At 35.4% G+C, this 25,739-nt stretch overlaps 1 protein-coding gene and 1 pseudogene across 2 annotated transcripts; one reads left to right on the forward strand and one right to left on the reverse strand.

The window, feature by feature from the left end:
• Positions 1–399: 399 nt before the first annotated feature.
• LOC132304468 (DEAD-box ATP-dependent RNA helicase 15-like) lies at positions 400–6,777 on the reverse strand. Of its 2 annotated transcripts, XM_059802151.1 has the most exons (12): positions 6,619–6,777; positions 6,415–6,531; positions 5,495–5,595; positions 4,012–4,184; positions 3,633–3,864; positions 3,393–3,511; positions 2,777–2,833; positions 2,499–2,683; positions 1,627–1,771; positions 1,434–1,517; positions 1,289–1,352; positions 400–889 (listed from the first exon to the last, which is right to left on the reverse strand). In XM_059802151.1, exons 2-12 carry the CDS (start codon positions 6,528–6,530, stop codon positions 879–881), a joined length of 1,287 nt encoding a protein of 428 aa, XP_059658134.1. In that variant the 5' UTR covers position 6,531; positions 6,619–6,777; the 3' UTR covers positions 400–878. The 2 variants fall into 2 exon arrangements, with proteins under 2 accessions (XP_059658134.1, XP_059658133.1); XM_059802150.1 differs by lacking the exon at positions 400–889 and having other exon boundaries at positions 1,031–1,352.
• Positions 6,778–10,795: 4,018 nt separating this feature from the next.
• LOC132304469 (RNA-dependent RNA polymerase 6-like) lies at positions 10,796–20,845 on the forward strand (annotated as a pseudogene).
• Positions 20,846–25,739: the final 4,894 nt, after the last annotated feature.

Consider the following 25,739-nt stretch of genomic DNA (forward strand, 5'->3'; position numbering starts at 1 on the left):
TAGTAATTTACGGATAGACACTAAGAAATTCAATTTACATGAAAAACGGTGAATCCTATACCATGACATAATAAAATGAAACCCAACACCGAATTCGATCCTTAGATCATTATTTTTTTTTTTAAATGAACACGATATTAAATGAAATATGTGAAAAATCTAATGTAGGTAACCCTTCTTGCAACATTTTTGTTCCTCCGATCATCATTATATTGTTAAGAGGCCCCACTTGTCCAATTTAGATATGCATGTTACACACATATCATAATTATTCCCAATTTAATATGTCATGTGGTGACAACACCAATATATGATACTCCAGGTAACAATGTTCAAAACTACCATTAATCACATGAATCCTACAAAATATGACCATCAAAACAGTCACGGCCATAACAATTACAGATCTTCAACAAGCTGAATCAAACATATAAACAAAAAAGTAACTACAATGGAGGCAGACGATGCCAAGAAATAAGAACATTGCTTATAACCAATGTCATATGATTACTAGCAAACATAAATATTAACTGAGCACAGTTAATACTCCATGATCTAGCATTCATAGGTGCATTAACTACCCAAACAAAATATACTGCAAATAGTTTCCAAAGTTATGATTTTTTTTCAGAATGTTGTCCATCTCTACTCGGGCTGCACCAACCCACCGCCCCCAAAATAAAAAAAATAAAAAAAAGGAAAAACGGATAGCAAAAAAAAAAAAGTGAAGATTAAAAGTACAGTAATAAAAAACAGTGTAAAGCATAAAGTAATCTCTCCCTTCAACGATTCAGCACTAGAGCGACCAACAAAAAATTTCATGGCTGCTGGTCCTGCTTCACAAAGTCATGCATTGATGCTTGTGTCACTGACCTTCACTATGATGGCACTACAAAAAGAATATTTTGAACGGTAAGTATAACGAATCAAGAAACTATATGACAAATTATGGCAAAATTGGTTGTGTGCCAATTACTATGGGATATAGGCTTGAAATATATTTGTGGAGTTATTTAATATTCCCAGGAAAAAAAAAAAAAAAAACCCAGGCTTCACCAACTTGGCATCAATAGCACCACTGTAACACTGGCTTAAGCTACAGTCACCTACGGAGGTAGTGTATCTTAAGCCAGCCTATAAATATGGTGAATGCTGTAGGGGCAGATGGTGAATAAGTCATAATATCTTGTATTGTGGTAGACCCAAGCTTCTTGATGTGGGGCAGATGGTGAATATAAGTTATATAACAAATATCAAACATAAATTTCTAGGATAAGTGGGACCATACTATATGTAGAGGTATCAATCTGCTCAGGGAGCTCCTTTATATCCACCTCAAACCTCTCCTGAACCTGCAATCAATCAACAGGCATATAGTCCAAATAACAAAGATGATCAACATGATGATAAGAAATAATGAGGATAGTACAAACCTGATTAAGAACATCAGAGTCAGAGGCAGAAGATACAAATGTGATTGCAAGTCCTTTGGTGCCGAACCTACCAGCTCTACCCACCTGGCAGGATTCCAATAGTAATCAATAAGAAAAACATCTCAGGAATAAAACATAAAAGAAATGCCGGACTTGAGACACAATAAGCATCAACATCATACTGGACTTATACCCTGTGCAAGTAAGTATCTGCGGAATCTGGCATGTCATAGTTGATGACAATGTTGACGCGTTCAATGTCAATTCCCCTGCCAACCAAATCTGTTGCAACAAGTATCCTCTTATGACCTTCCTTGAAACCCTTGTAGCGTGTCAACCTACAAATCCCAAAGACTTCGGTTGATAATTTAATCCAAGTCATTATTTAATAGACAGGAAACATAATTGAACTATGCAGAAAATGAATTTAGTGTCCCAAAAGATTTTGCATCCGAGTCTTCATTAGTTTCTATTTTAAGATTCAAATGAATACAGATACGTAAATATTAGATAATTTTAAAAAAGAAAATAAATTCCACAGCAAATCAAGAAACACAGGTAGGCACACAGTTAGTTCAAATCTCTTACATGATTTAATTAATCCAAGTTTACAGAAATAAATAAAGAATTTGTGCATTCTTGTGATACTTATCTTCACTTTTTATCTGTAGATAAGAAGAATAATACTCACACGAATTCAACTTCTAATTTGTGCCACCATATAAAAAATACAAGTAAAGCTGGGATTGACATGATAGCATGCCTCCTAGTAAAACTAACAATGTTAATTAAAAAACATAGAAAGAAGGGCAGAACTTCAACAGCAGATTTAGTGTACAATCACAAGATTGTTAAAATTTACATGCTCGTCACGTTTGTTAGGGTATATCATAAATTCCAAACATATAATTAAACAACCAATTAATTAATTAATGTAACATTAACTCAACACTCAACAGTCATAATAGATAATGCATTTTCCACTGCAAAACATAAAAATAATTTTAAAAGATATATTGTGCACTTCTCTGCAAGAAGGTAAACAAGCCCATAAAAGATGCAAACCTTTCTTCCTGGGACATGCCAGAGTGGATGCAGATAGATGGAAAATTACACTCGACAAGTAGTTTGTTCAGCTCAGCTGCTCTGTTCACACTTTTGACAAAGATAACAACTTGATTGAAGTCCAATGCGTCGAGGAGGTCGTTCAATTTGCGGTTTTTCTCCAGCTCACTCAATTTGATGTAGTGCTGGCATGATAAAAATTTAAAATCAATAAATAAAAAATCAGATAAATGTTAACAATTGAATAAAGATCAGAGAACCAACTTCCAAATATATACCTGCACAAGCCCATGAAGGGTCAACTTTGCCTCATCATCCACATAAATTTCCATTGGCTGAAAGGAACAAATGTTACAGTAAATCATATTAGGAGCCTTCCTGAAGCAATGGAATCCAGAAATGAATGATGGATGAACATCCCTTGAAGCGAGGTTCTGGTCCATCTGATCTGTTTCCTTGCAGATACTTTCTTAAATCACGCCAAGCAAGTCCACTGTTGCTCAACACAGTTACTACTATGCCATCAACAGTACCAACCCAGGTAAGACTCCCACCACCAAACCTAAACTAGACAAGAGCACCCAAGCCCCAAAAGAAACAAGAAAATAGACTCGAGGACACAAACCAAAGGGAAAGCTAGTGCATAAACATAAAGCATCCCTCAACTTTCAGATCTAAATTATCCTACCTTGCCCCTCCCACTACCACTCCATTACCGCTACATTACGCAATAGAAAGATTGAATAAAGGTAAGCCAAACGCGACAAATGATAATAATACAGTGCCACGACCACTGCATTCTTAACTATCTACATTAACCCCTGCAGAAAGCCGGCATTTATTAAAAAAACGGTTGACTTCTAAATTCAAGTAGAACTGGCCATGGAACATTACATCTTGCATGAATTTCTTGCAAACAGGGCGGATCTCCTTGCTGAGTGTTGCCGAAAACATCATAACTTGCTTATCATGAGGAGTCATCTTGAAAATTTCCTGCACATCTCTCCTCATGTCTGCAGAACACAAAAAACCCAAGAAAAAGTGAGAAAATGAAAAAATCTAGAATGTAGAAAAAAAAATTTAATGTTCTGAAACAGAATATATTAAAAAGAGAAAACTAATGGGGAGACATACCAAGTGACTCAAGCATCTTGTCGCATTCATCAAGTATAAAATGCCTCACGTTTCTTAAAGCAAGGTCCTTATCCCTTGCAAGTGCAAGGATCCTTCCAGGTGTTCCAACAACAATATGAGGACATTCATTCTTCAGTAGGTCCTTGTGAATTTTGATATTGACACCACCATAGTAAACAGCAACCTTGATATCAGGCAAATAAGTGCTGAACCTCTCAAACTCGTGACAGATCTGCAAAAGTGGCGGATAATCCGCCAAAAAAATAACAACAATGATTCCCTGAAGGAAAAGATGAGAAAGAAAAGTATGGAAGTACAATCTAGAGAGGTAACACGAAATGAGAATCTTAAAACTAAGCAGCTAATAACAAATACATACCTGATAAGCCAATTCCCTTGTATGACACAAAACAAGTGCAGCAACTTGACCTGCATTAGGCTCAATTTGCTGCAATGTGGACAGGACAAAAACAGCAGTTTTACCCATCCCAGATTTCGCTTGGCAAATGACATCCATTCCCAAGATAGCTTGAGGGATACATTCATGTTGCACTGGTGAAGAGCCAAAGAAAAATCGGAAAAGGGAACCCCCAGTTTTAATTGAAAGGTTTACTACCAAACCAGTATACTTCTCCAAAAATCAAGAGTACGATAGATGATTACCTGAGAGATGGACATTCAAAATTGCTTAGAAAACAAAATCTCAAGAAACTAAGCATCAAACAAAAGATATGTAATTATTCAGTCACATGACTTTACAATTTTTATTATAAGGCAACTATTCAAACAGCATTAGGGGGGGGGGGGGGGGGGGGGGGGGGAAGAGAGTTTCTAATAACCGTATAGAACAGCAACATATCTCGACATGCTATTAATAGCTATTCATATCAAAATAACCCTTTATTACATAACCAAATAGAGGCATAAATCAAAAAGAAAAGAGAAAAAATAACATCATATTTAATGACAAGGAGAGCCGACAAAGCAATGGTAACTTCAAAATGTGAGACTACGGTAGAAAGAACAAGCTACCATGACTCAACTAAACATGGGCAGCATAATTCATAGTATCAGCTCAGATGGGACATACAAGTCTCTATCAAGGTAATATGATATATAGATGCAATTATTCAACAAAACATAAAAGGGAACTACTAGATTAAGCTCTCACTTGAGCTGCAAAACCAGACCAAAACAAACCAAGCCAACTCAAGAAATGGTCCAACCAACATATTAGTTGATCACAAACCATGTGAAATTGGGAATATGATTTAGTCATAGTTCAGGAGTGCTTAAAGAAAACTAACAATCAAAATTGACTAGATTGACTCCTGGCATAGGGTTTCCAAGAAGTGGACCAATCATTCATAGGAGTGATGAAAAATTAGAGGATGAATTCATTAACTGGCTTGTTTGCTTGAAAGCTCTTTGCAAATAACAAAATTGTACATAAATTTTTTTATACATGGTTCATCAGCAATAAAATCATTAACTTTTAAACTTAAATGTGATTCAAACAGTAATTGAATGAAAATTTTCTTATAATATTATATCAGATTAACAAACTGTTAATTCAATAATGTGAGACTGTATGTTCAGTTTGAACAACTAAAATAGATTATGGTTGATTACATGAAAAATGCTCCTCCTTTTTTGTGTGGTTCTATCCGCCTTTAAGATGAACATCTAGCTTTGGAGTTAATATATGAACCGTAACATTACGATTTACCTAGATTTAAAAAGACAGCATAGCATAATATTATGGCTAAGACTGAAAGGACAAAAAAGATTTATATCTATTTAAAAGGCTTTTTTAAAATTTAACTCATGAAATCAAATGACTAGCTGATTAAATATCTTGCCTTCGGAAGGATGCTCAAATCCCGAATCCACAATAGCACGCAGAAGCTCCGGCTTTAGAAGGAAATCTCTGAATCCAGAACTGTGAATTCCAACATAGCCCCTACAAGAAAATAAAAGAAAATCAGTAAGGAACAAAAGAATGCTATAACAATCTTTAAACCTGCCAAGGAAAACAAGAACTGAATATAAACTTTGTTGGATCATCAAAACGTGTTGTACTAACACAAGGCAATTGTTATTTTAGGAGAACAACTTCCTACAATTGTTATGCAAACTTAGTACTAGTAGACTAACTGCAGAGCTGTACAAGAAAAACAATACAGCAGCAGTTGCATTAATACTCCATACTCAATCTCAGCTGCCCAATAAAACCTATTTACATTCCACAGTTTATACCAGAGGATAATTGACCGACAGCCAAACGCTTAAAGAAAACAAATGCCAAATCAACTTCATTCCAAGCCCAAATGCATTCAATTGCGTCCCCAAAATTTCACTCACAATAAGATCAGTGGAAATCTAAAAAAAAATTAAGAAATAGAAAAGAAAAGAGCAAGCTTTGATTTGAGGAACAAATCCTTAAGACCAATACCAAACATCTTACCCCACTAACCCACCAGCAAAACCTCCACAAAAACAGATGAGAAATGAATTACAAATTTCAGGATAAAGTGAATTACGACACAACAAACAGAGCCTAGACTTGGTGAAAATCCTAATCTCCGTATCAAAGCAGATATTGACTGTGATATAAATGACAAAATAAAAAAATAAAATCACAAAAATATCCAAACAAGGATTAATGAACAAGATCCACTATATAATCAAATAACAACAAATTAACAAGAAAAATACACCCATATAATATACAAAACCATACATATATACACAAATATTCTTAATGCATAAAATCACTAACTTTTTAACGGATTCGCCGTTGACTTTGGCGGTGACGGAGTCGGGTGCTTTTTCATCTTCCTCCTCGTAGTCGAGAAGCTCTTCCTCGTAACCATCGGTGTCCTTTGTTTCGCCCATTCTATCACACATCAAAAAGTCTGAGTTAGGGTTTCAAATTTCGATCCGAAAACAGAGACAATCTGGGGTTTTGAGGAAGGTTGTTCACCTTCGGATCTGTGAGAAGGGGTGATTAGGGTTAGGGTTTGAAGCGTCTGCAGAGAAAAATGTTAGGAAATAAATCGAAACAAAAAGTAGTATGCGAGAGAGGAGACCTCAGCTAGAGAGAGAGAGAGAGAGAGAGTGATAGGGTTTTGCGATTGGGAGAAGCAGATTAAAACAGGCGAATATACAACTATCTGACCTGTGTGTCCTCGATGTTTGTGGATAATTACAACACTGCCTAAAGTCGGCAAAAATCTTGGGTATGTCGATTGGGCCGTTCCAAGCACAAGTCTGCCCAGTTCCGCCCAATTAATTGGGCTAAGTCGCCTTTTAAAGCCAATCACTGATTTTGGCCCAAGTTCTCCACCCGAGGCCAGTTCAAATCCCGAAATAAATAGGTGTTCATTGGTAAATTACCTTTAAAATTCTTTTATTAATTTTATTGTAAGTTCATGTAATCTAATCAGTTCACATAGATTTTTTTTTTTTTTTTTTTAAAGGATTTTAGTTGTATGGGTGCCACCTTATGGTATACGCGAACCACAATGATAGGTGATGGTAGGCTCAACACGAGGGCAGTGACGGATTCAGAAAATTATGTGAAGTTGGTCGTTTTTAATAATGACTATGTGAGAGGAGTCATCTTTAATAACAATAAGATAGAAGAAAAAAAATGCAAATTATCGTAATAAGTAAGGGAACTTTTAGGTTAGTACATGTAAAATTGTCCTGATGACTTTTCATATTTTAAAAAGATCGTATGATAATATATATATATATATATATATATATTTTTCAGTACATACTGTCAAACCATCACTCATCATCCATTCGTCTCCCATCTTGTTGTACAATCGATTCTTCACGGTAATTATAGTAAAAAATGTCCTTTCTATATAGTGCTTCAAATACACCAACAATAAATAAAAACATGATAATCACGCTAATTAAAGTGTCATAATGTGAACCCCAACACACATCGCTAGCTCATTTAGGAGAAGTATTCTGATTTAGGTCTTACCCACTTAATAGCTTGACACTATTAAGTGCTTCATTAACAATGGAAGTTTGCTTCTCTGCAAGAATATCAAGACATTTGCATGAACTACCAACTGCGTTCACTAACATTCGCAACAAGAGTGAAAAGAGAAACAATATCTTCATTTTTTTGGCATAGCCATGAAAGCAAACTAAAGTTGATGGGCAAAGCAATAAATGTAAAAGGCACAGTCATTCTCCTTTGATATAAGAGTTTTAAAAACATTGAACTCGTCTCGCATATTACTAATCCCATCATAACTTTGCCCGTGCAATTTAAAAATGCTCGGCCATATCTAAAAATTAAATCATCAACCGTAGTCTTAACTCTTAAGTGAGAGGGCAGTGATGTTAGTAATATGCACAATACCCGCAAAACATTATAGATCAACATGACAGCCGTTGAAATATATATATATATATATATATATGTGAGCCACTATTATAATACATACATCAGAAGTAACTAACACTATTCTCCACCAGAAATTTGGGTTGAATGATTCACTGCTTGAAGCAGCATAATCCACTAACAGTCCCTCTTTCAACTACACGGAGTACTTGTACAAAATTTATCCTTCAAAATTCTCCAAGTCACATCCTGCAAATACAAAGACAAAAAATAAAAGATTGTTTTTATATAGAGCAGAAGAATTTGTAAATTCATACTAGTAAAGTGTAATTCACCAAACAGAGACCATGGAAAATATGTTATATAACACAAAATCCAATTTCCAGGCAAATTTTCTTTTGATAAATAATTTAAGTTGTCAAACTAATGATGTCAAAATAAATCATGTATTATAGATCCGGATACATATTTCAATGCCAATAAATAATTATTACTCAAAATGTTCACGGATTAGACCCTTGGGTCCATCCAAGTAAATCAAAATAACCATTAATAAAAGACAATAGTCTATTATTCTTCCAAATTTAAGAATTACTCGCTATAACACTAATAAGTGAAAAATTAGTATGATAATTATTGTAATTTTTTCAGTTATTATTGATCTAGTTTAATGTGTCCTACGTATCAACACTAGTAATTTAAATCTTTCACTCAAATGAACGAGACAAGTCATCTTATATCATAGAAACCAACATGTTACATTCTTTCAAATAGCATGTCCAAGTTCTATCACTAAATTCAAAAAATGTTTAAGATAATACAATTCAATAATTTATACCTCCTATGGCTAAGACTCTTTCTTTTCATCTATATTACATAATAGTTAAAGCACAACTTAATTTATCTCATGAATTGACCAATACAATCATTCCCCTTATGTAGGCAAAGTGAAAGTATTACACTATTACAAGCATATACTATATTACTATCAATAAAAAATGCAACAAGTGAAAGATGATTCAATTATTTAATATGGTATTACAAAATTTTCCTTTATTTACAAACTTAGCCGGTGAGAATTAATTGGTTTTAAAAGTGAAAGTCCAACCATATGATAAGACTGAAAATTTGTGACAGAATATTAAAATCGCGCACACACACATACATATAGGCACTTCATTTTTCTCCAATTGCACTCCATTTATTTTTTTCTTTTAAAAAAAATGATAAAAAATCCTTAAATTCATTAAAACACTGCTACCATCCCTTAATTTATAATGTCATAACTACCCTTAATTTTTACAGTACAATTTTTTACCATCTTTACTTTCTTTATTATTTTATTTTTCTTTCTTTTTGTTTTTTCCGGAGGTCCTCTTCAAGAAAACAATTTATTCCATACTAAAAATTTTATTTTTGACAGTCAAAAGAGATAAGAATATATAGCAAACTTTTTATTTTTATTTTTTGGTACAATCGAAAAAGATATTTATTCAACAAAGCTAACTTTTTTTTCACAGTAAAAAGAGGTACTTTTTTTTTTTGTAATTTTTTATTGGTTGTGCCAAAAGAAATAATTTATTGGATAAAAGCAAAAAAAATTTTTTGGGTCTTATCAAAAGAGATAATTTTTTTTAATGCTCTTCTTTTTGTACGTTTTTTTTTTTTTTTGATCTTGAAAAAAGAGATAATTTCTTCAATAAATATAAATATTTTTTTTCATGTCAAAAGAGATAATTTTTAATGGTTACTTTTTATTTTTTTGGTCTAGTTGAAGTCAATTTATTCAATATAATTTTTTTTTTTTTTTTTGGTTTCTTAAAAAAATATATATATTATTCAAATTTTTTTGTCTAGTCAAAAGAAATATTATAGATAAGGAGAGGAATTATGAAAGGCAGTTGTGTGATTTAAAAAGTAATAATTATTTACTTGTAAAGTTAGGATTAGAATTATCATTTTATTTAAGATTATAGTGAAAATATTAAAATAGATATATATATCTATATTATCTTGATAAGAAATACATGTACGCATATTTTTGCCCATGAGTCAGAGTAGAACCCTCCCTTCTTTTTTAAGGATGGACTAGTTGCGCTCGGTTAAATGCACATATTAACTACCCTAGTTTTAGCCACTTGCTTTACAAAGTTATGTTCTGTATGGAGAACCTCCAACAGTTTAAACAATTCGGGAATCCATTTCTAGTGACCCCTAATAAAAATCCGAACTGAAATATAAATAATTGAAAGAACATCCAAAACTAAACCACTGTAGACCAAACTCACAGGAAAACCGAAAAAAAAAAAAAAAACACTGTTGCAAGGAGCCTGGCTCCTATGGCCTTGGAGCCGGCTCCCAGATCTTGTGCAAAATGGATACCATGAATTGCTTGGTTAATTCCTACTAGCTTTCTTGGTGTTTCCCTTTTTAATTTTTATACATGCAGATAATTTTTTTACTTCTCTCTTACTATAAAAAAATAAAAACCATTAATTTTGACTGTTTAATCTTTATATGTTCTATATTGAAATGTACGCAATAGATAGTTCATACATGCTTAAATGTGGGACAATCCCATTGTACTTTTTTTTTTTTTTTTTCAGAAAATGAAAGAAAAAGGCTTGGTTGGTTCAATTTTCAGATAAATAATTTTTATTATTAAAAATCAGAAAACATAAATTGAAAGTATCTTGAAAAATATTTATATTATCATATAATGACACGTTTTATAATAGTGATAGAGATACTATGGCACGACAAAATAGAGTACAGGGTAATTTAGGATAAAAAGAAGAAGAAGAAATTGTGTTGTCAACTTCTTTAGAATTTGGAAGATGAATAAATTTCCTTTCTTTGTTTGATGGAGGAGAAGATGAAAAAAAGAGACACTGATGAATCTTTCTTACTGGTTTGAGTTTCCGGCAGGGTCATTGGAGATTAGAGGCTTATCCGGTCCTTAATTTCGGAATTTCGTAGAATTAGTTGAGGTGTGCACAAATTCGCCGGACACTATGATTATAACAAAAAAAAAATAAAAAAATAAAAAGTGATGAACAAATTTCCAATGTCCAGTACGGAAGAGAGGAAAAGAATTGGAGGAGGAACGAGACTTCACCAATAGGTGGTACATCATTTTGTTTTCATTCAAAATTGAATGGAAGAGGAGAGAGAAAGAATGAAGAATTATAAGAGAAAAAAAGGGTACCCACCAAAAAGTTGCAAAAGCCTTCCCGCCTGAAGACCCCACACCGTTTACTCTCTTCTCTATCTCTAAACTTCCTCGCGAAGCAAAATTATACTGTTCTGTACTTGGTACCAATATATATATATATATATTATATACACAGTACACACACTACTCAGCTCTACTCCAGCCAAGCTACATATTGCTTCTTTTCTTCATCACCTGTCTCTCTCTTTCAATCGCATTGGTTATTCATCTTTTCTGTCTAAGATGGTTTGTACGTTTGGTTGATCGATTCGAAAGGTTAGTAGGGTTCTCAAAATTGTGCAATTTGGTCTTATTGCGATCACTTTTTTATTTTTTTGACATCGATTTCAGTTCGTAATATAATCTTGATTTTCTGTACAAAAATTTGAGCTTTTGTTGTTGATCAATTGATACTTTTTTTGACAATCGTTTGCTTTCTGAGAAAACGATGGAAACTGTCAGGAAAGAAAGGGAATTAGAATAGAATTATGGGTTATTATTCTTCATCTATACCAAATTAACAATTTTGTTATTCTCATCTCTTCATACATGAAAACAGAAATGAGTATATGCCCATGATTGATCTAAATTAACGATCAATTCAGAATATTTTTGCTCTTTGTCCCCCCTTCCACCTTCTATTTTAGCTTCAGGGACATATCACTGTAGGTGTTGAACTTGTTAATTTTGGAAATTTCTGTTCTTTCTGTTCATTATTTGTTTTGGGAATTTCCCTTTTGCCAAACATCTTACATTGATTTTGAAGAATTTGAAAAATATTGCAATTAAATGAATAGACTTGTTAATTTTGGAAAGTTTTGTTCTTTCTGTTCATTTTTTGTTTTGGGAATTGCCCTTTTTGCCAAACATCTTACGTTGATTTTAAAGAAGTTAAAATATATTGCAATTAAATTAATAGATTGGTTTTCATGGTTGACTCTTTAATAACTAAGGAATGATTCCAATATATTTTCTTTCATATATTAAAATTGATGTTTTGATTATATGGAATTTGGTCAAGGTTGAATTGGAGATGATATTTTGGAACGAAATGGATAATATTCTTGGTAATTTGATCGCGGAAAATGTTTGAAATGAATGTAGCAAGACAAATACATTACAGGATTTACTTGAATGACTCAGAACATTATGTGTGCTCGGTCCCCTTTACTTGCATTTCATTTCATCTACCTGTTCTGTCGCTTTTTTACCTCTCTTACCAGTTTAGAAAATTAGAAGTAAAATGAGATTTATTAATTAAGTTTGTTCTCTTATTGAAAAGTTTATCTATGCTATTAAATGGAGCAAAAGACATGATTACATAATTTTGAGTCACTAACAATGCACGATGACTTTTCTAGGCTTAGTTGAACATAGGTTTGAGTTTCTTACTAATTAGCTGTGTGAATTAACTAAGTTAAAGAAAATGTAAATTGATCGTAAGGTGATTATTTTTGTTGATGGATTGTATTTGTTCTTATCATTTATTCTCTGCAAGGAAAGAATATTTAATTAAATTTTGTGTTATATTTGATGTTTTTATGGTTTTCTGTGAAATGGGAAAAATTGCTTCAGCTGAGTCAAATATGTGTATGGGGTACTATACTGTTTGTCCCAAATGATGAGAAACCATATTCTAAATTTTATTTATTTATTTATTTTTCATTTTTACATTATCTCACAACCAAAGTATAATTGTTATAAGACTACATTTTTTATGGTTCAAGGCACAATGTTGGTGTTTTTTCTTACATATGTTGGATTTTGTGTTAGGTGGAATTGGAAATTATACAGATTTAGTGATTGGGACGTTGGAAATTTTGTGAGGAGAAAGATGGTGTGGGTGGGAGCTGAAAATGACATGGTGGTAACTCAAGTTAGTGTTGGTGGGTTTGATGAATTTGTCACTGCAAAAATGATTTTGGATTACTTTGAAGATAAAATTGGACTTGTTTGGAGGTGTAGATTGAAGACTTCTTCAACTCCTCCAGATTCATACCCAAATTTTGAGATCAATGTCGCAAATGTTCAAAGAACAAATGAATATGAAAAGGTGGAACCTCACGCCTTTGTGCATTTTGCAACTCCTGATTATGCAAAGTCAGCTCTAGATGCTGCAGGGCGTTGTGAGCTTATATTGTTCAAGAATCCTCTTAAAGTTAGTTTGGGGCCTCAAAATCCACGTCGCATGAGTAAGTGGAGAATAGATAATGTTCCTTTTAGATTTTCTGATGTCAAGGTTGAGATCGGACTCTTGGTTAGCCGAGATGAGTTCTTTGTTGGCTGGAGAGGGCCTGCTAATGGGGTTGATTTTCTTGTGGATCCCTTTGACGCGACATGCAAATTCCTGTTCACCAAGGATACTGCTTTCTCCCTCAAAGGCACAAACAAGCATGTGGTAATGAAGTGTGATTTCAAGGTTGAGTTCTTGGTAAGAGACGTCAATGAGATCAAACAAATTGATGATATGTCATCAAAAATAATTTTGTTGCAGCTGGCTTCATCTCCGCTTCTTTACTATAGAACTGCAGATGATGATATAGAGAATTCAGTTCCATTTGATTTGTTAGATGATGATGATCCGTGGATCCAAACCACAGATTTTACACCTAGCGGGGTCATTGGTAGGTGTAATACTTATAGAATGTCAATTTCAGCTCACCACGGTTTGAAGCTGGAGAAGGCCCTGAAATATCTCAAAGAACGGAGGGTACAAACTGAAAGGTTTAGGCAGCAGCTTAAGATACGGGATGAACCTGATTTTGGGATGCCCATGGCTGATCCTTTCTTTTGCATTCAATACAAGGATGGTGTGTCATTTAAAATCATGTTTTTGGTTAATGCTGTCGTGCACAAAGTAATCATTAACCAACACCAGTTGTCGGACAGGTTTTTCAATCTGCTGAGAAACCAACTGGAGGAGGTAAATGTAGCTGCATTAAAGCACATATGCGCTTACAGGCACCCCCTGTTTGATGCCTATGAGAGGCTGAAACTTGTCCAGGAATGGTTGCTGAAAAATCCTAAGCTTTTCCAGAGACCTAAAGAGTTGGCTGATATTGTTGAAGTTAGGAGGCTGGTTATTGCGCCAACCAAAGCCTACTGTCTTCCACCAGAAGTTGAACTTTCCAATAGGGTTATCAGGAATTATAGTGACGTTGCTGATCGGTTTTTAAGGGTTACCTTCATGGATGAAGGCATGCAGACACTTAATAAGAATGTTCTTTCCCATTATACTGCTCCTATTGTTAGGGACATTACAGCAAACTTTTCTCCGCAGAAAACCAAAATGTTCAAAAGGGTAAAGAGTATTCTGAGCGAGGGGTTCCACTTATGTGGTCGGCAATACTCGTTTTTGGCCTTCTCAGCTAATCAATTGAGAGACCGTTCTGCCTGGTTTCTTGCTGAAGATCAGAGAATTAGTGTGGATGACATAAAAAATTGGATGGGAAAGTTTACAAACAGGAATGTTGCGAAGTGTGCTGCTAGGATGGGACAGTGTTTCTCATCCACTTATGCCACAGTTGAAGTTCCATTAAGTGATTTTGACTCAAAGCTTCCTGACATACAGAGAAATGGGTATGTTTTCTCTGATGGTATTGGTATGATAACACCTGATCTTGCAATGGAAGTTGCAGACAGATTGCAGTTGACAGTGAACCCTCCGTGTGCTTATCAGATTAGATATGCTGGTACAAAGGGGTTGTTGCCTGTTGGCCATCAAAAAATGATGGTATCCGGCTTGCCTTGAGGCCAAGTATGAACAAGTTTGAATCCAATCACAAAATTCTTGAAATCTGTTCTTGGACTCGGTTCCAGCCTGGATTCTTAAACCGGCAGATAGTGACGTTACTTTCTACTTTGAATGTTCAAGATGAAATATTTTGGAGAATGCAGGAGTGTATGATTTCTAAACTAAATCAGATGCTTGTAGACACGGAAGTGGCTTTTGACGTTCTTACTACTTCATGTGCCAAGCAAGGAAATACCGCAGCAATAATGTTAAGTGCAGGTTTCAAACCTCCAAATGAACCTCATCTGCGGGGCATGTTAACTAGTATAAGAGCTGCCCAGCTTGGGGACCTCAGGGAAATGTAATACCCCTAAAATTAAAAAGGATAAAATTGAAATTTAAATTTTTTTTTATGTGCATTTTTGTCTATTGAACTTGTGTATTTGTATTTCCTTATTTAGTTATATATTTTCTTTATTTGAATTATGGTTTGTTTAGTTATCTGAGTTATTGTATTGTTTGTTTTATTTTAAATTGTATTTTAAATGCCTTATTTGGTTAATTATTTAATTGTCTTTAATAAGTGCTTAAGTAGATGTTGAATTAACAGTTTTCAGTTAGGGTTTCTTGGAGCCGTCATACAAGTATTTAACGTGTATGTGACTTAAGTTTATGGGCCGACTCTAGTTTAATTAGGGTTCTGCCTTAGCTCTAGTTTAATTAGGGTTTTCTAAAGGCCTATATATATACGTGTATGAGTTTCACTAAGGGTTTTGGACGAACCCTATTCACGGCACAGTAAAAATAGAACGTAACAGAGAGAGAGTCGAGAGAAAAACAGAACAAAACTTAGAAGGAGAACAGAGAGGGCCAAGGGAGAGTTGTGGTGGATTAAACCAAAACCATAGGAGGCTTGAAGGTGGTCAGTGGTTGCCGGAAATTAGGAAGACGACAACACAGTTTTGAGACCAAAGCTACAGGCAAGTTCTTCTACTTTCTCATTCCCTTTGGCTTGTGTTCTGTGCACCTAGGTAGTCTCTAGGGTTAAATAAATTATAAACTAAAACTTACATGTTAATTGTATGTTATATTGATAATCTGTTTGGGTTGTAATCGAATCTATTACAGAATTCGTACACATCTGTTTTCAGTTTTATTGGAAAAGCTTGTTAGTCCGGTTGTAATTTTAGACTCTAGGGAATTTGTTGAGTCTTAAATGGATCTTGCATGATTATTATATGTCAAATTTCATTATCTGTTGTCTGAGAAAGTGGTCTGAAATAAAATCGTTATTGTCTGTTCCGGTTTTGCTCTTTAAGCATGCTAGTAAATTGCTTAGTTAAATCTCTGTATTTGATTTCAAATTGTTGTTCTAAAACCACTGGGAGTCTGTTTTGGTATTAATAAGACCCTAGGATAAGTTTTAGAAATCAACTGAAGGGTGGACATAGGCCGGAGAAGAAGCAGAAGGACGAGGACGGAGCAAACGGGGACTGGAAGCTCTCAAAGGAGGTGAGAGCCGGCTCCATGGATGTGGGAGCCGGCTCCCACACTCATTGAGCCGGCTCTACATTCTTAGAGCCGGCTCCAGGCTCAAAAAAAAGAGCCTGCTCTTGGAATTTAGAGCAGGCTCTTTCAAATAGTAGTTTTCTAAATTTTTTTTTCTACGAACTGTTTGGATACTGTTGGAGCATGGGAACGTTTCTGTTGACTCTGGGGTTTTACAGAGGGATTAGAGGGTTGGCTTTGAGAGTTATTAAGTCCTTAAATTGAGTAAGGTTGACCTCTAAGTTAACGGAATTAACTGTGCGCTATTTAGCCACTTTGCGTACGGTTAACGACTGGAAGGAAATTTATTGTCTAATTTTAATTTGACAATTTAAGGGGCTATAATATAGTTCTAAATGAAAGTTTAAATGTGTGATGGAGTCTTTTGAATAATAATTAGACTGGTAGCTAATTGGGGCTCTGTGCTAATAGATTAAACAGAATATCAGTATACAACTTAGCACGCGGTTACCTGATGGAGAAAATTAAGTTGCTCAAATTAATCTAGCAATTTATGGGACTATAATGTGATTTAAAAACTTATTTTTAATGCATGATAGAGTCATTGATATATTAGATGTGATCTACGCATGCTATGGATGCTAGTTGTTGAACCTTTAAACCGTTTCCTGCAAATATATGGTTTAACTCTTGGATTTAAATTGCTGAAACTATAAATAGTCTTCTGTAATTATTTGGGATGGTTTGGATTGTAAATTGCTATACTGTTATTTATAGGTTGTAATTTACATGATTTGGATGTTAATTGTGGGATCTAGATATTATCATACAAGTAATTGGATTATAGTTTTGAACTGTAATTGCTGTAGTGTTGTATAAACTATTCTGCAATTACCTGGCTTTTGATTTTAGTTATTAAATTGTTGTACTATTATTGATAGTCTGTAATTTTTACATGGTTTTGGATTTAAATTGCTGAATAAATATATTCTGTCAATTACATGGATATGGAGGATTGTATGCACCGATATGGGACGGTGACATACTAGGGGACGGTTTAGCTCAAAACGCCTAAACCTAACCTAATGGATTAAAGGAATGGATTTAAAAATATTGAATCCTAATTGTGTTAAGTCAAATCAACTGCAACTAAGTTGAGTGGCTTCCTGGATTAATGGATGATAGTTTAGTCATATCAACTGAATAAGTTGATAGACTAACTAGCTTATTTATTGTATATCAGTTCAATAAATATTTGAACTACATACCTTGGTTTTGGATGGACTTTATATATATGTTTATGGTACCACGAGATGAGTTTGAGCCTTAGACTCGTTGGTTAGGGTGCGTATATGCAGTGGATGCGTAGCTGGCTATAGTAGGTTGAGGTGTACCCTGTTAGGTCTAGGTACTCATGCCCACCTTTGGGTGCGTTTTCGCATGTTACCTTCTATTCAGGTTGAGACCCCTACTGTAGTCCAGTGAATGTCCCTTAGTGTGGATATATATATATGTATGGACTAGATAACTTTTGTTGAGATATCTAGGATGTATTTGCGTATCGATTCACTGTTTGGATTGTAGTTAGAGAAGAATTTGCATGTGGGCCTGACCCACTCTTATTTTTACAGGTGTTTATTAGTTCCAGACTTGGAGCTGGATCGTGCTGAGCAGATACAGTTATTCACTCCACCGATGACCAGGGTTTTATTTCATATTTTAGACTTGGGTTTCATTTCCAATCTTTTGAGTTCAGTGAGGTATTTTAGGGGTCCACTGGATGGATTCCCGAGTTATAATAGAAATGGAGAAGTAGGATGTATCAGAATCATTCTTTGTTAATTAAATTTTATTCTGAGATTTTTGGATTATTATTCTAGTTTCTTTTCAGCAATTTATTTATTCTTGTTTTCTTATTTGTATTCTGTGTTCGATTATTGCTAATTGATTTGATATCCTCGGGTTATCGGGCGTGGGCCTGGCCAACCCGCATCCGAAATTTCGGGGGTATCACAGGAAATGTGTAGGATCTTTGTTCCTTCAGGACGGTGGTTGATGGGCTGTTTAGATGAGATAGGGATACTTGAACAAGGCCAGTGTTTTATTCAAGTGTCACATCCTTCGTTGGAAAATTGTTTTGCAAAGCATGGCTCTAGGTTTTCTGAGACACAGACAAATCTACAAGTGATTAAAGGTACTGTAGTAATAGCAAAGAACCCATGTCTTCACCCTGGTGATGTGCGGATCCTGGAGGCAGTCAATGTTCCTGAGTTGAACCATCTTTTTGATTGTCTGGTTTTCCCTCAAAAGGGGGATAGACCACATGCAAATGAAGTATCAGGAAGTGACCTTGATGGTGATCTCTACTTCGTGATATGGGATGAAAATCTTATTCCTCCAAGTAAGAGGAGCTGGACGCCAATGGAATATGCGCCTGCAGAAGTTAAACAATTGCCACGTGCAGTGAATCACAGGGTAATTATATATCTTTGAAATAATATTCTTAATCATTGTTCATTTAGTACTAAAATCATTATTATATTTCATTTACTTGATACTTCTGATGTATATGCTTTTAAAATTACTACTATTATATTAGTATTTAAATCATTATCATTATTTTTTTTTTCCTTAGTTGGTACTCACACACACATGCCTCCACTGAGACTCGAACCCCTAACCACCCTTTGGGAAGTAGAGGCCTGGTACCGCTAGGCCGGCCACTCGCCTGTTAGTATCATTATTATCTTTCAATCATTGTTAATCATTACCAGTATGCTATGCTGTATTCTCTTTCTTCATACCGCTTACTTGATTTCTTCTCTTTAGTTAACAACCTTCTATCATTTGGTGATGTGATGTTGTGTCCTGAATTTGGTGCCGGGTCACGTTGCAACCTGCTTTAAACCCAACGAACCGTTGGATGGAACTTGGCCCCGAGGATAATTTTTGACCCGTTTTTGCTCATGAGTCGTGAACCCTAATTAGTACTCTCTTGTAGTCCAATATATAAGGGTGTTTAGGGTTTGGAGTGGGTTGAGAGAGCGACTGAAATTCGTACATAATAGAGAGTGAGGGGCTGAAACTTGTAATCTCCGATTTTACACGTAGTGAAGACTTTCGTCGAATCTCCACCGTGGATGTAGGCTTTGCCGAACCGCGTATTAGTCACACATTTGTCAATTCATATAATTTACTGAAGTCCAAAGACTAACATTGGTTATAAATTCTTTCATCTATGTATATTATGTCTGGAATCACATGTTGGCCACAGAGATGGACTTCTGACTTCTATTATGTGTTTACAGGACATAATAGATTTTTTCTCTAGGAACATAGTAAATGAGAACCTGGGTGCAATCTGCAATGCCCATGTGGTTCATGCTGACCTCAGTGAATATGGAGCATTGGATGAAAAGTGCATAAAATTGGCAGAGCTTGCTACCAAAGCCGTTGATTTTCCAAAAACTGGAAAGCTCGTGACCATGCCTTCTGAACTTAAACCAAAATTGTACCCTGACTTTATGGGGAAAGAGGAGTTTCAGTCCTACAAGTCAAAGAAAATTTTGGGTAAACTCTATCGCCAAATCAAAGATGCGTGTGACAAAGATGAGGTTGCATCTTCCGAGCTGTCATTTTTTCCTGAAGATATTCCTTATGACACAGACCTTGAGGTTCCAGGATCCACTGATTTCATCGATGATGCATGGACCCACAAGTGCTCTTATGATGGGCAGTTAAATGGTCTTTTGGGACAGTATAAAGTGAACAGGGAGGAAGAGGTTGTGACTAAGCACATTTGGTCCATGCCGAAGTACAGTAGCAAGAAGCAAGGGGAACTGAAAGAGAGACTGAAGCATGCTTACAGTGCCTTGCGAAAAAAGTTCAAGAAATTTTTTGAGCAGATGAATCCAGATATTGATCAGCATTCTGACGAAGAGAAGAATGCCATTTATGAAAGAAAGGCATCTGCATGGTATCAGGTCACTTATCATCCTACTTGGCTGAAGAAGTCACTGGAGTTGCAAGAGCCAGATGGCGCTGGGGAGACAGTGAGGTTGAGTTTTGCTTGGATCACAGCCGATTACCTTGCTCGTATCAAAATTAGGCGTAAGGAAATCGGCAGCATTGACCGCATTAAGCCAATCGATTCCCTTATGAGGTACCTTGCTGATCGGATATGATCTATAATTGCAATACTTTCTTTTCTAGCTGTTTTTAACTTTTGGCTGCAAGACTCTGGTTATTTCGAACTTCTAGGCTGCAAGGCCACTCTGCCATTGTTGAAAGGTCACATTTCATCTTTTGTTATGCAAACTACTTGCTACTGTTGCCCGTTGATGCTGTAAGTTACATTTTCTGCTAGTTTTGGTAGGTTTTTGAAACTGTTGCCCTTTATTTGCAGATCAGTCTTTCTTGTTTAATAAACTGAGGTTGTAACTAGTTTAGATCTTTTACTAGCTTGTTTTCTTTATCAGTTTATTTTGTGCATGACAATCTGAATGTTGTGAATTTAAGATATCTGAAGAAGTTTCTCAGGCTAACACAACATTGTTTGTTCTATAGTTAAATAACAGCTTGAATGGGGAATCATTTTGGTTCCCTTTGTTCTACATGCATTTTTCACGCAAGCACAATTGCATTTCGTTAAATGGGGCCTTAGTAGTTGCTTTAGACTATTGTTTTCTTACCTAGCATATGAGCATGCAGTTCAAGATCTTGAATATCTAACACGGTAACTTAATGATGTTACTTGATATGAGAGAACCTAGCTTAGCTATGGAATTTTTGGGCTCTGCTCGATGAGGGAGAGTTGATCCACAAACTTTGAAGTATCTCAAAATTGCAAACTACAACCCCAGTAACTTGCTGTTGCATTTTTAAAAAGAGTAGGTGAAGGGGAAGTCTTCTTTCCCAGACAATGTCTGATTAGCTAAAAACAAGTAATCACTTGTTCACTTATTCTCCTGTGTGGATAACTTGATGGGCTCAGTCGATGTACCCTAATCACTCAGAGTAGTCTTGTTGGGTCAAGTTAAATGGGCTGTTGTTCATGGGCCTAATGAGTTAAGCTTGACGTTGCTTGGGCACAGCCTGTTTATTTAATGAATTAAATGAGCACGAGCTCATTCATTAATTTGATAATGAACACGACTCGAGTCCTTAACAGGTTGAGTTTGAACTGTCTACGAACATTTTGGTTAATTTGCAACCCTAGGGTATGGCTGCGGAGTTTTAGTGGATATATTTATTGCACTGATGGGTACCATAACTTGGCAATTAAGTTTCATCTCGCAACCGTCCTTGGTAGATTGCTATGCACAGCAATGCATTGCCCCTACATGGTAATTTGAAGTTGGGGCATGTTACTAGTCAATTTCCTTTTTTATTTTATTGCCTCTACACCGTTCATTGGTATTTATTTTTCTTTTTCTTTTTTGCCTCCTTTCTTGACTTCTTCTTGTTCCCTTCTTCGTTGTTCAGGATGGTGGAACAATTTCTCATTAGAGCTAAGTGTATTTTTTTTATTTTATTTTATTATTATTATTTTTAATGAGAACAGCTTGGTGTTCTCAAAAGGTGAATGTTTTGGTTATAAGGTTGGGATTGTTAACTAGTGCCATGTCTTACTGCTAATTTGGGTCCATTGGGGTTCAAATTCCATTGTCTTTAAAAAAAAAGAACAAAAAAAATGAAAATTGTACTAAATATTTTAAACTTGCTTTAACCTTGGAATTTTGTTTGGAAGAGGTGATGGCTTGACGCAACCATATATTCTGCTCTAAATCTTTGTCTTCTTCTGCCTTTTTGGTGGAGAGGAGCAGAGGGTTGGCACTATTGTGTTCTTGTTAAGTATAAGAGACATCATAAGTAGTAAGGAAAAACATATATTTTAGAGTTGCTGGAAGTTTCTGGAGGAGACAGATAGGTCACCTTTGTTAGTTGTATCCACATTTCTGTTTCTTATAGAGTGCCATGCATTGGCGGACGTATGTCCATTTCCATACTGTTTATTTCTGATTTATTTGGCGACAGTGTAATGAACATAATTCTAGGGTTCTTTCTGAGTTTTTTTAGTCTGAACTCTTGTCTGCTATGCTTTGTAATTTGTAGCTGTCTGGTTGTTTTTTTTTTTCTTTTTCAATTTCATTTTCTTTACTGTAGACTTATATAATGTCTTTGCTCATAATGAAGTCATTATCAGTTACAAAAAAGAAACAAGAATAGAAAAAAGAGGAAGATTACATAGCTGAAAAAGTTAGGAATATAGAAGATTTAATAAATTGATTGAATATATACCTTTTTTCCTTTTACTTGTGACAGTGCTCGTGTGTCCTCTGATCGTGGAGGACTGGACATTCGCTCGGACCCTCTGGTTACCCTCTCGAACGTCCTTGAGAATCCTGAGCAGGCCGCAAGAGACGTACTATCTTCATATCTGAACCCCGCTCGGCTGCCCCCCACTCGCGCGCTGCATGGGATAGGAAAAGAGCTGATACCCCTGGCACAGGGTCTTGGTAGACTTGACGAGAATACGGGCCAAGTTAATACTACTGTGATAAAGTTGCCCCTTGTGAATGCATCTGACTCTGGAAGTAGGTCAAGTTTCTCGCGCTCTGTCAGAGGTACTAATGCATTCTCTTATTTGGAATACCCCTCTTTTCATATCCACTCTTTTGTTTTCTGTTAAAAAAACTAACTCCCCGCTATGCTGTGACTAGGCACTAGTGAACAAGCTTTCGAGGAGGGTGAGGCTCGCTCGGCTAATCCAAGTCTCGAGGGGGGTGTGTGATACTCCCGGATTTTCGGATGCGGGTTGGCCAGGCCCACGCCCGATTACCCGAGGATATCAAAACAATTAGCAATAATCGAACACAGAATAATTATATCAAAAGAGATAAATAAAATTTGCTGAAATGAAAACTAAAAGAGTAATCCAATATTTGAAAACCTCAGAAATAAAATTTCATTAATAAATAACCTTTATGCAACAACTGATCCTCCATATACAACTCGGGAATCCATCTAGTGGACCCCTATTCAAATCCCAACTGTATTCAAAAGAACTGGAAATAAAACTCAAGTCTTAACATGAAATAAAATCCTATGCCATCGGTGCAGTGAATAACTGTATCTGCTCAGCACGATCAAGCTCTATAGCTTGGACTGACGAACACCTGAAAAAAAATAATAGAAGAGTGGGTCAGGCCCACGAGCAAGTTCTAATCTAGCTGCAATCCATACAGTGACCCGATACGCAGATACACCGTAGATACCTCACAATATCTATCTAGTCCATACATATATATATATCCACACTATGGGACATTCACTGAACTACAATAGGGGTCTCAACCTGAATAGAAGGCAACATGCGAAAACGCACCCAAAGGTGGGCATGAGTACCTAGACCTAACAGGGTACACCTCAACCTACTATAGCTAGCTACGCATCCACTGCATATACGCATCCTAACCAACGAGTCTGAGACTCAAGCCCATCTCGTGGTACCATAACCATATATTTAAAGTCCATTCAAATCCATCCATAGGAACTCCAATAAATCGTTCAGCTTATTCAGCTGCACAGACTTATAAGAGATCCAGTAAGTCGTTCAGTTTATTCAACTGCACAGACTTAAATATAAGGAGAATTATGTTTTTATAATTTGTACCCTTCTTTCCAAAATAGGTAGGACTGAGTATTTTGAATCAGTCTGTCCCTAGTATGCCACCGTCCCATACCGGTGCATACAATCCACAAAATCCATATAATTGATAGAACAGGTAAAACTGTTCACCAATTAAAATCCATAAGGTAGGAATTAGCATTTTGAGTTAAACCATACCTAGTATGCCACCGTCCCATACCGATGCATACAATCCTCCATATCCATGTAAATTACAACATTCAAATGATAAGCAAGTAATTTACAATCCAAAGCCAAACCCAGATAATTGACAGAATTTTAATGTGAGAATTCAGTAATTAAAATCCAATACTAATTCCAAATAATTGACCAAATTTAATATAAGAATTCAGCAATTATAATCCAATATATGATTCCAAGTAAATTACAAGGCATAAATAATAAGCACGTAATTTATAGTCCAAAACCAACCATCCACATCGTTGCATAATAGTATTTAGTAGTTCAACAACTTAAAACCAAAACCATGTAAATTATAGACTATGAATGATAGTACAGCAATTTAAAATCCAAAACCAATATCCAATTAATTACAGAAGATTTTTAAATGTTTCAGCAATTTAAATCCAAATAATTAACCATATAGTTGCAGGAGATGATTTAATAAATCAACAACTAACATCCAGAGCCTGCATAGATCACATCTAACACATCAATGACCCTATAATATATTTAAAACCATTTTATAAATATATTAAATCCCACTGGAATGCCTAAAAATAAGCTTAAGTATTTAAAACTTCATCTATCCACTAACCGTATACAATGTACATAAGTGTTATATAGTTTGATCCGTTAATTTAGAATTAACCTTAAATCAATTTAGGGTCTTAATAACACCCAAAAATTAACTATTTAATCCCTCCGTGAAGTCTCATTAAATTTCTAAAATTTAATCAAGCCATTTAGTTCCTTTCTTCTGTTAGTAGCATACACCGTTGTATATTTTTACACTGCTTCATCATTTGTCTTAGAGACTTAAACCATACAACAATAAGTTTAATAACACTTAAAATTAACTACTTAGATCCTCTGTTAAGTCCCTACAGTTCATTAGCATCACTCAGAAGCTCAAACAGTGCTCAAAACACCAAACAGAGCCCTAGAAAACACCTTCTGGACGTAAAACAAATTGGAGCCGGCTCTTGGAATGGAAGAGCCGGCTCTTCCCCTATTGGAGCCGGCTCCAATTCCCTAGGAGCCGGCTCTTGCTGAAGGGGAGCCGGCTCTTGACTTTCTAGAGCCGGCTCTCTCCCTCTTGAGAGCCTCCAGTTCATCCCTGCTCCGTTTCCGTCAATCTGCTCCTTCTCCGATCAATTCCTACCCCTCTGCTTGTTTCTTAAACTGATCTAAAGGATCTAACACCCTCCTGATAGCATCCCCAAGGTTTGATTATAGCAATTTAAATCAATTAACAGAAGTAAACTTGTGCAAAAACTGAAACCTCATGCATGGATTACAATGAAGCAAAATGCAACAGAGATCTAAAACAGAAATAGCAACCTTCCTATGAGATTTACATAACTCCCGTAGTCTTTCCATACTTAGTTTACAGTAGTTGCAATAAA

Source organism: Cornus florida, unplaced genomic scaffold (genome assembly GCF_030987335.1).
Source record: "Cornus florida cultivar Cherokee Brave unplaced genomic scaffold, ASM3098733v1 CherokeeBrave_3.0.0_Hap2_Chr04, whole genome shotgun sequence".
NCBI classification, from domain to species: Eukaryota; Viridiplantae; Streptophyta; class Magnoliopsida; order Cornales; family Cornaceae; genus Cornus; species Cornus florida.

Bases quoted from the DNA above. Each gene is read 5' to 3' on its own strand.
- LOC132304468 (XM_059802150.1), bottom strand. From the start codon at position 6,530: ATGGGCGAAACAAAGGACACCGATGGTTACGAGGAAGAGCTTCTCGAC. The intron at 2,834-3,392 runs GTAATGTTCCAT...TGTTCCTTTCAG, and splicing joins GCAAGAAATTCATGCAAGAT to CCAATGGAAATTTATGTGGA. The intron at 2,684-2,776 runs GTATATATTTGG...TTATCATGCCAG, and splicing joins CCCTTCATGGGCTTGTGCAG to CACTACATCAAATTGAGTGA.